The 10,157-nt window shown below is 44.4% G+C and overlaps 1 protein-coding gene across 1 annotated transcript; it reads left to right on the top strand.

Annotated features, from left to right (window-relative positions):
- The first annotated feature begins 2,315 nt into the window (after positions 1–2,315).
- Positions 2,316–4,115, top strand: Gm52416 (predicted gene, 52416). The gene has a single exon (XM_030251532.1). The coding sequence runs from the start codon at positions 2,316–2,318 to the stop codon at positions 4,113–4,115; it is 1,800 nt and encodes a 599-aa protein (XP_030107392.1).
- The last annotated feature ends 6,042 nt before the right edge of the window (positions 4,116–10,157 follow it).

Here is a 10,157-nt window from a genome sequence, read left to right as displayed (position 1 = left end):
TCCACCATGTTAACCATTGCATCTTATCTCGTCATAACCTTGTTCTACACCATTAGCAGGCATATGCTGTAACTACTGGGAAAGCTGAGGGTGATCTCATAACTCACTCTGGCAGTGTAGTTGGTTCAAGATTAACCCTTTCTTTTGAAATAGGCTTTTTCATCAGCCTGTCTTCCTGCCTATTTAGCTTTTCTCCGACCTGACTGCCGCCCAGCACAGTTTCATTCCCTCTTTCTTCCTTCAGGAAACTCCTGCTCACTTGCTCAGTCGCCATGACCAAACCTTTTTGTTTTCCCCTTCCAGTGTTCCTTGCCTCCTCAGTGCTTCCACTTTAACCTGCAATTTTTACAGTTGCACAGCCAACTGCAACCTTTTCTTTGAAACAGAATATAGGATGAAGGAAAAGAGAAAACAGAAAATCCCCTCTGGGAGCTGAGTGAGAGATATCCAACCAATAGCGGCTACAATAATTTTTTTGCTGGTGTCTTAAAAAACCCCACCCCCTCATTTCCTTCCAGTTTCTCCACAGCATTTGAAATCAAATTTCTCATTCTGGGTGCCACTTGTCGGTGGTCTTTATCTCTTTGTGGGTTCTTCTGTCTTCTACCCTTCTCTACCCCCCTTTCCCCCACCATTTTAACCCTGTAACACTAGATAAAAAAGAAAAAAGGACAGAGAGGAAAGAAAAGGGATCCCTGAATAAAGTCAGAAGTCAGAAAGGGGGTGATGTTATCATTGATGACTTCCTGCTGATTAGGGGCATTCCTTGGGATAAGTTTGATCTTTGCTGTCAGAATATCTAATTTCTTCTTCTTGTTTCTTCTTTGTGTATGACTGTTTAACAACCCACGATAAACAACAGCTAACCAACAATCCACCTATCAGGACCCTAGCATTTATATAGTCTCTGGAAAGTTCCCAGAATTCCAAATGTCACACAATTGCAGAAACTATCTACAGCTGGCAAAACCACACGTCTGCCAGAGCACGAGACAAATCATAGTCAGCTGCTGTGGACAGTCTGAAGCAGCCCCATACCCCACACCCGAGATTAAAACAAGCACATATAATATTTCTGTGGCGTTTTAAAGAAACAAAACCTTCAAAATTCTCACTACGCGCGCGTGCGTGTGGTTTCTGTTGAAAGAAACTAAAGCATATTGATTAAGGCCCACAATTGTGACTTTATTTTACATTTTACATCAGCTTCCCCATTACAGACTCAATATTTACATATAGGTACAGTCTCAAGTACTGGAGGTACAGATTTTTTCATAGGAATTTTATAACTGGCACAATTCTACCTACAGTAACAGCCATGTCACTCATAAACCATACAGTTGTGAAAGGTTTTAAAGAACTTCAGGCTCTTCAACTGTGAAGTAGATTTGTTGGAATGTTTATGGTGCGTGCAAAGTGCATTCACAGCATGCTATGTATTCGGATATAAATATGTGTTAGATGTCACTGTCACCACTATTTTCCCACTAGATGATCTACTATTGAATTTTTCTAGAGCCTTTCCTAACTGGATCCAATTGAAACTTCTAGAATTTAAGTACTGTATCCTAGTTAGGGTTTCTATTGTTACCATGAAATACCATAGCCAAATGCAAGTTGAAGCAGAAAGGGTTTATTTGGCTTACATTTCCATATTACTGTTCATTATTTAAGGAAGTCAGGACAGGAACTCAAACATGGTAGGAACCTGGAGGCAGGAGCTGATGTAAAGGCTTGTTCCCTACGTGTTGCTCAGCCTGCTTTCTTATAGAACCAGCCCAGGGGTGGCACCACCCACTATGAACTGCACTCTCCCTCAACAATTACTAATTAAGAAAGTGCCTTACTGTTGGGAGCCGCGCCCACATTCGCCGTTACAAGATGGCGCTGACAGCTGTGTTCTAAGTGGTAAACAAATAATCTGCGCATGTGCCGAGGGTGGTTCTTCACTCCATGTGCTCTGCCTTCCCCGTGACGTCAACTCGGCCGATGGGCTGCAGCCAATCAGGGAGTGACACGTCCTAGGCGAAGGAAAATTCTCCTTTATAGGGACGGGTTTCGTTTTCTCTCTCTCTTGCTTCTTGCACTCTGGCTCCTGAAGATGTAAGCAATAAAGCTTTGCCGCAGAAGATTCTGGTCTGTGGTGTTCTTCCTGGCCGGGCGTGAGAACGCGTCTAATAACAATTGGTGCCGAATTCCGGGACGAGAAAAAACTCGGGACTGGCGCAAGGAAGATCCCTCATTCCAGAACCAGAACTGCGGGTCGCGGTAATAAAGGTTCCCGTAAAGCAGACTGTTAAGAAGGATTCAACTGTATGAATTCAGAACTTTTCAGCTGGGGAACGAGAGTACCAGTGAGTACAGCTTTACGAGGTAAGTCTGATCTTGAACTTTCTAAGGAAATTCAAGACAGTCTATCAGAAGTAAAGTGGAATATGTTTGGCCTTGAATTTTTTCTAGTGTTAGAAGCCCTTTTGTTCCTTTTCACATGTTATCAAGTGGTTAAGATAGGGCGGATTCTAGATGAAATTCAGGACAAGCTATCAGAAGTAAAGTGGGGAGAGAGAGTAGGAACAAAGAGGAAATATGGTACACAAAATAAGTATACAGGCCTTTCCAAGGGTCTTGAACCCGAGGAAAAGTTTAGGTCAGGTAAGAATACCTGGGGAGAGATTAGAAGGAAGGAAAAGAAAAAAGAAAAGAAAAAAGATCGATTAGCGGAGGTCTCTAGGAGATACTCGTCACTAGATGAGCTCAGGAAGCCAGCTCTTAGTAGCTCTGAAGCAGATGAAGAATTCTCCTCTGAGGAAACAGACTGGGAGGAAGAAGCAGCTCATTATGAGAAAAAAGGGTACCAGCCAGGTAAAGTGCTAGCTAATCAGTTAAGGAAGCCAAAAGCGGCTGGCGAAGGCCAGTTTGCTGATTGGCCTCAGGGCAGTCGGCTTCAAGGTCCGCCCTATGCGGAGTCCCCGCCCTGCGTAGTGCGTCAGCCCTGCGCAGAGAGGCAATGCGCAGACTCATTCATTCCCAGAGAGGAACAAAGGAAAATACAACAGGCATTTCCAGTCTTTGAAGGAGCCGAGGGTGGGCGTGTCCACGCTCCGGTAGAATACTTACAAATTAAAGAAATTGCCGAGTCGGTCCGTAAATATGGAACCAATGCTAATTTTACCTTGGTGCAGTTAGACAGGCTCGCCGGCATGGCACTAACTCCTGCTGACTGGCAAACGGTTGTAAAAGCCGCTCTCCCTAGTATGGGCAAATATATGGAATGGAGAGCTCTTTGGCATGAAACTGCACAAGCGCAGGCCCGAGCAAACGCAGCTGCTTTGACTCCAGAGCAGAGAGATTGGACTTTTGACTTGTTAACGGGTCAGGGAGCTTATTCTGCTGATCAAACAAACTACCATTGGGGAGCTTATGCCCAAGTTTCCTCCACGGCTATTAGGGCCTGGAAGGCGCTCTCTCGAGCAGGTGAAACCACTGGGCAGTTAACAAAGATAATCCAGGGACCTCAGGAATCCTTCTCAGATTTTGTGGCCAGAATGACAGAGGCAGCAGAGCGTATTTTTGGAGAGTCAGAGCAAGCTGCGCCTCTGATAAAACAGCTCATCTATGAGCAAGCCACAAAGGAGTGCCGAGCGGCCATAGCCCCAAGAAAGAACAAAGGCTTAAAAGACTGGCTCAGGGTCTGTCGAGAGCTTGGGGGACCTCTCACCAATGCAGGCTTAGCGGCCGCCATCCTCCAATCTCAGAACCGCTCCATGAGCAGAAATGATCAGAGGACATGTTTTAATTGCGGAAAGCCTGGGCATTTTAAGAAAGATTGCAGAGCTCCAGATAAACAGGGAGGGACTCTCACTCTTTGCTCTAAGTGTGGCAAGGGTTATCATAGAGCTGACCAGTGTCGCTCTGTGAGGGATATAAAGGGCAGAGTCCTTCCCCCACCTGATAGTCAATCAGCTTATGTGCCAAAAAACGGGTCATCGGGCCCTCGGTCCCAGGGCCCTCAAAGATATGGGAACCGGTTTGTCAGGACCCAGGAAGCAGTCAGAGAGGCGACCCAGGAAGACCCACAAGGGTGGACCTGCGTGCCGCCTCCGACTTCCTACTAATGCCTCAAATGAGTATTCAGCCGGTGCCAGTGGAGCCTATACCATCCTTGCCCCCGGGAACCATGGGCCTTATTCTCGGCCGGGGTTCACTCACCTTGCAGGGCTTAGTAGTCCACCCTGGAGTTATGGATTGTCAACATTCCCCTGAAATACAGGTCCTGTGCTCAAGCCCTAAGGGCGTTTTTTCTATTAGTAAAGGAGATAGGATAGCTCAGCTGCTGCTCCTCCCTGATAATACCAGGGAAAAATTTGCAGGACCTGAGATAAAGAAAATGGGCTCCTCAGGAAATGATTCTGCCTATTTGGTTGTATCTTTGAATAATAGACCTAAGCTCTGCCTTAAGATCAACGGAAAAGAGTTTGAAGGCATCCTTGATACCGGAGCAGATAAAAGTATAATCTCTACACATTGGTGGCCCAAAGCATGGCCCACCACAGAGTCATCTCATTCATTACAGGGCCTAGGTTATCAATCATGTCCCACTATAAGCTCCATTGCCTTGACGTGGGAATCCTCTGAAGGACAGCAAGGGAAATTCATACCTTATGTGCTCCCACTCCCGGTTAACCTCTGGGGAAGGGATATTATGCAGCATTTGGGCCTTATTTTGTCCAATGAAAACACCCCATCAGGAGGGTATTCAGCTAAAGCAAAAAATATCATGGCAAAGATGGGTTATAAAGAAGGAAAAGGGTTAGGACATCAAGAACAGGGAAGGATAGAGCCCATCTCACCTAATGGAAACCAAGACAGACAGGGTCTGGGTTTTTCCTTAGCGGCCATTGGGGCAGCACGGCCCATACCATGGAAAACAGGGGACCCAGTGTGGGTTCCTCAATGGCACCTATCCTCTGAAAAACTAGAAGCTGTGATTCAACTGGTAGAGGAACAATTAAAATTAGGCAATATTGAACCCTCTACCTCACCTTGGAATACTCCAATTTTTGTAATTAAGAAAAAGTCAGGAAAGTGGAGACTGCTCCATGACCTCAGAGCCATTAATGAGCAAATGAACTTATTTGGCCCAGTACAGAGGGGTCTCCCTGTACTTTCCGCCTTACCACGTGGCTGGAATTTAATTATTATAGATATTAAAGATTGTTTCTTTTCTATACCTTTGTGTCCAAGGGAATACTGATGTCCCTCGTCTTGGTGATGTCCAGGGCGTCAATAATAAAAAGAGAGCAGCGTTGGGGGATAATGTCGACATTTCCACTCCCAATGACGGTGATGTATAATGCTCAAGTATTCTCCTGCTTTTTTACCACTAACTGGGAACTGGGTTTAGCCTTGATTCAGACAGCCTTGGCTCTGTCTGGACAGGTCCAGACGACTGACACCATTAACACTTTGTCAGCCTCAGTGACTACAGTCATAGATAAACAGGCCTCAGCTAATGTCAAGATACAGAGAGGTCTCATGCTGGTTAATCAACTCATAGATCTTGTCCAGATACAACTAGATGTATTATGACAAATAACTCAGCAGGGTTGTGAACAAAAGTTTCCGGGATTGTGTGTTATTTCCATTCAGTATGTTAAATTTACTAGGGCAGCTAATTTGTCAAAAAGTCTTTTTCAGTATATGTTACAGAATTGGATGGCTGAATTTGAACAGATCCTTCGGGAATTGAGACTTCAGGTCAACTCCACGCGCTTGGACCTGTCGCTGACCAAAGGATTACCCAATTGGATCTCCTCAGCATTTTCTTTCTTTAAAAAATGGGTGGGATTAATATTATTTGGAGATACACTTTGCTGTGGATTAGTGTTGCTTCTTTGATTGGTCTGTAAGCTTAAGGCCCAAACTAGGAGAGACAAGGTGGTTATTGCCCAGGCGCTTGCAGGACTAGAACATGGAGCTCCCCCTGATATATGGTTATCTATGCTTAGGCAATAGGTCGCTGGCCACTCAGCTCTTACATCTCACGAGGCTAGACTCATTGCACGGGATAGAGTGAGTGTGCTTCAGCAGCCCGAGAGAGTTGCACGGCTAAGCACTGCAATGGAAAGGCTCTGCGGCATATATGAGCCTATTCTAGGGAGACATGTCATCTTTCATGAAGGTTCAGTGTCCTAGTTCCCTTCCCCCAGGCAAAACGACACGGGAGCAGGTCAGGGTTGCTCTGGGTAAAAGCCTGTGAGCCTAAGAGCTAATCCTGTACATGGCTCCTTTACCTACACACTGGGGATTTGACCTCTATCTCCACTCTCATTAATATGGGTGGCCTATTTGCTCTTATTAAAAGGAAAGGGGGAGATGTTGGGAGCCGCGCCCACATTCGCCGTTACAAGATGGCGCTGACAGCTGTGTTCTAAGTGGTAAACAAATAATCTGCGCATGTGCCGAGGGTGGTTCTTCACTCCATGTGCTCTGCCTTCCCCGTGACGTCAACTCGGCCGATGGGCTGCAGCCAATCAGGGAGTGACACGTCCTAGGCGAAGGAAAATTCTCCTTTATAGGGACGGGGTTTCGTTTTCTCTCTCTCTTGCTTCTTACACTCTGGCTCCTGAAGATGTAAGCAATAAAGCTTTGCCGCAGAAGATTCTGGTCTGTGGTGTTCTTCCTGGCCGGGCGTGAGAACGCGTCTAATAACATATGACTTAGCTGCAGTCCCTGGCGCCTTTGGGACTGCCGCCACACCCGCTCCCCACACCTTACAGGCCTGTCTAGAACCAGATCTATCTCTCTCTCTCTCTCTCTCTCTCTCTCTCTCTCTCTCTCTCTCTCTCTTTCGAGACAGGGTTTCTTTGTATAGCCCAGGCTGTGCTGGAACTCACTCTGTAGACTAGGCTGGCCTCAAACTCAGAAATCCGCCTGCCTCTGCCTCCCAAGTGCTGGGATTAAAGGCGTGTGCCACAACTGCTGGCTTAGAACCAGATTTTTTTTTAGATATTTTCTTTATTTACATTTCAAATGCTATCCCGAAAGTCCCCTATACCCTCCCCCCGCCCTGCTCCTTTACCCACCTACTCCCACTTCTTGGCCCTGGTGTTCCCCTGTACTGGGACATATAAAGTTTGCAAGACCAAGGGGCCTCTCTTCCAAATGATGGCCAACTAGGCCATCTTCTGCCACATATGCAGCTAGAGACACGAGTTCTGGGGGGTACTGGTTAGTTCAAATTGTTGTTCCACCTATAGGGTTGCAGACTCCTTCAGCTCCTTGGGTACTTTCTCTAGCTCCTCCATTGGGGGCCCTGTGTCCCATCCTATAGATGACTGTGAGCATCCACTTCTGTATTTGTCAGGCACTGGCCTACTCTCACTAGAGACAGCTATATCAGGGTCCTTTCAGCAAAATCTTGCTGGTATATGCAATAGTGTCTGGGTTTGGTGGCTGATTATGGGATGGCTCCCTTGGTGAGGTAGTCTCTGAATGGTCCATCTTTTCATCTTAGCTCCAAACTTTGTCTCTGTAACTACTTCCATGGGTTTTTTGTTCCCTATTCTAAGGAGGAATGAAGTATCCACACTTTGGTCTTTGTTCTTTTTGATTTTCTTTTGTTTGGCAAATTGTATCTTGGGTATTCTAAGTTTCTGGGCTAATATCCACTTACCAGTGAGTGCATATCTAATGACTTCTTTTATGATTGGGTTACCTCACTAAGGATGATATCCTCCAGATACATCCATTTGCCCAAGAATTTCCTAAATTCATTCTTTTTAATAGCTGAGTAGTACTCCATTGTGTAAATGTACCACATTTTCTGTATCCATTCCTCTGTTGAGGGACATCTGGGTAGAACCAGATCTTATGGAATCATTTTCTTAATTGACGTTTCCTCCTCTCAGATGACTTTAGCTTGTGTCAAGCAGACATAAAACTGTCCAGCACATAGTGTGATGTCTGTCTGTCTGTCTGTCTGTCTGTCTATCTATCTTATTTACTATTCTTATTTCAATTAATTTTTTCAATACAATATATTTTGATCATCCTCCCTTCCCTTCTCCAACTTGTCCTAGATCCACCTACTTCCCCACTTTGTTTTATTTCTTTCTCTCCACAAATGCACAAAACAAAAAAAAATAAAAACAAAAATCAAAGCACATGAGCAAAAGACCAATAAGACAAAAGAGAGAGAGAGAAAAGAAAAAAAGAAAAACAGAAAAAAACTCCAAACCCCCAAACCATAATAACCAAAACCAAACCAAACCAACAACAACAAGCAGCAACAAAAACAGAGCATTTGTTTTGTGTTGCCCAGGTATACCTGGACATGGGCCTTTCCTTGGAGTATGGCTGATATATTCAGTGACCCTTAATTGAAGACAAAAGATTTCCCCTTTGTCAGCAAGTATCAATTCAAAATAGCTTCTTGATTAGGGGTGGGTTTCTGTGTCCACTTCCCCCTCACACTGCTGGACCTCATCTGGCTTAGTGATTTTAATATTGCTTTTCAAGATGTCAGCATCACCTAGGTCACAGGTGACCTGTAGGGGTCCATCTTGATTAGGTTAGTCTCTGGCTGTGCCTGTGCCTGGTTATCTTGATCAAGTTTATTGATGTGAGAAGACTTAGTGTAAATGTGGGAAACACCATTTCCTAGCCTGGGATGAGGCTCTGACTGAAAGGCTGCAGAACAGGCGTTCTCATTCTTTTCTTTGTGGCTGTGGATGAAACTTGAACAGCTGCCTCAAACTGCTTCCAAGATTTACCCATAGTGATGAGCTTTATCCAAATCTTGTGAGCCAAAATACTTCCTTTCTCAAGTTATTTTTGTCACTTTGTAAGTGCTCTTTCATTTAGATCACTGAGTAACTTATAAAGAGAAATTTATTTGGAAATTTTAGTTTTAGAGGCTAAAAATCCAAGAAACCAAATTCTGCTCTGATAAAGGTCTCATAGCAGCCAACACTATGGGAATGTGTGCAAGATGGACAGATCAGGAATCCACAGAGTGATTCAGGGGTCAGGCTCTTTTAAAAATTATTTTTATTTTAAAAATGTTTATGAATGTTTTGCCCACATGTCTATATCATGCACATGGCACATGTGCATGTACGCTGCACAATATTCATGCTTGATACCTGTGAAGGCCAGAAGAGGGCACCAGTTTCCCTGGAACTGGAGTTATAGAAGGTTGTGGAAGTTACAGATAGCTGCTATGTGAGTCCAGGGAACCAAATCTGGGTCATCTGAAAGAGCAACTGAACCATGTCTCCAATCCAAAGGCTAACTCTTTTAATATCAACCTCTTGCAAGAAATACCTAGGGCCCCATGGTAATTATATCAATTATTCCTAAGAGGACAATGCTCCCAAAGAATTCCCATTTTACTCAACTTCTGCATCACACTGAGGACCACACTTCTTGCACAAGATCTAGATGAGGATTCCTGTGTGTCCTATCCACCTGATATCCAAAAGGAACTTTTTATGGGACTGGAGAGATAATCAATGGTGATGGGAACATACTTTCCCCCAGAGGAGCCAGGTTCAATCCTAGTGCCCACAGTCGGTATTTCCACTGCCTGTAAAGGAAGCTCAGCTGCAGGATCATCTGACACCTTGGGCCTCCTAGTGCACTGGTACTGACGTGTTCAGACCTACACATAATTATTAAAAATAAAATAAATATTAAAAATCCAAATAACCTTAGAAGAAACTGTTCTGAAAATGGAAAGGGAACTGCTTAGAATTAAAATATTCCCTTCCTGGGCCTAAGACACAGCATGGAATCATTCCTTTGATTTCTAAGAGGACACCTCATTTCTTCTTTATATTTCTTCTTCTTTTTATTTTTCGGCTGATGATAGATAGACTTTACCATTTATAGGTAAGGGCAGCTCTAGCCTTTCCTGGTATTCCCCTGTGAACATAGGTCCTTGCAAAGAGCAGGTCCTCAAAGAATCAGCCAGTAAGAGGCACGACTTATTTGTATTGTAATTTTATTAAAAGAACTTGCAAAGCAAAACCATCGCACACTGATAGTAACCAGATCCAAACTCTATACATTTCAGTGAGCTTTTCTACAATCGGAAGCTTTGGCGCTTCACACTGGGTAACTTATTAGGATGGAATTCCTCATACGGTTTCAAA

This window comes from Mus musculus, chromosome X (assembly GCF_000001635.26).
Source record: "Mus musculus strain C57BL/6J chromosome X, GRCm38.p6 C57BL/6J".
NCBI classification, from domain to species: Eukaryota; Metazoa; Chordata; class Mammalia; order Rodentia; family Muridae; genus Mus; species Mus musculus.
This window is presented reverse-complemented; position numbering and strand designations above follow the sequence as displayed.

Bases quoted from the DNA above. Each gene is read 5' to 3' on its own strand.
- Gm52416 (XM_030251532.1), top strand. From the start codon at position 2,316: ATGAATTCAGAACTTTTCAGCTGGGGAACGAGAGTACCAGTGAGTACA.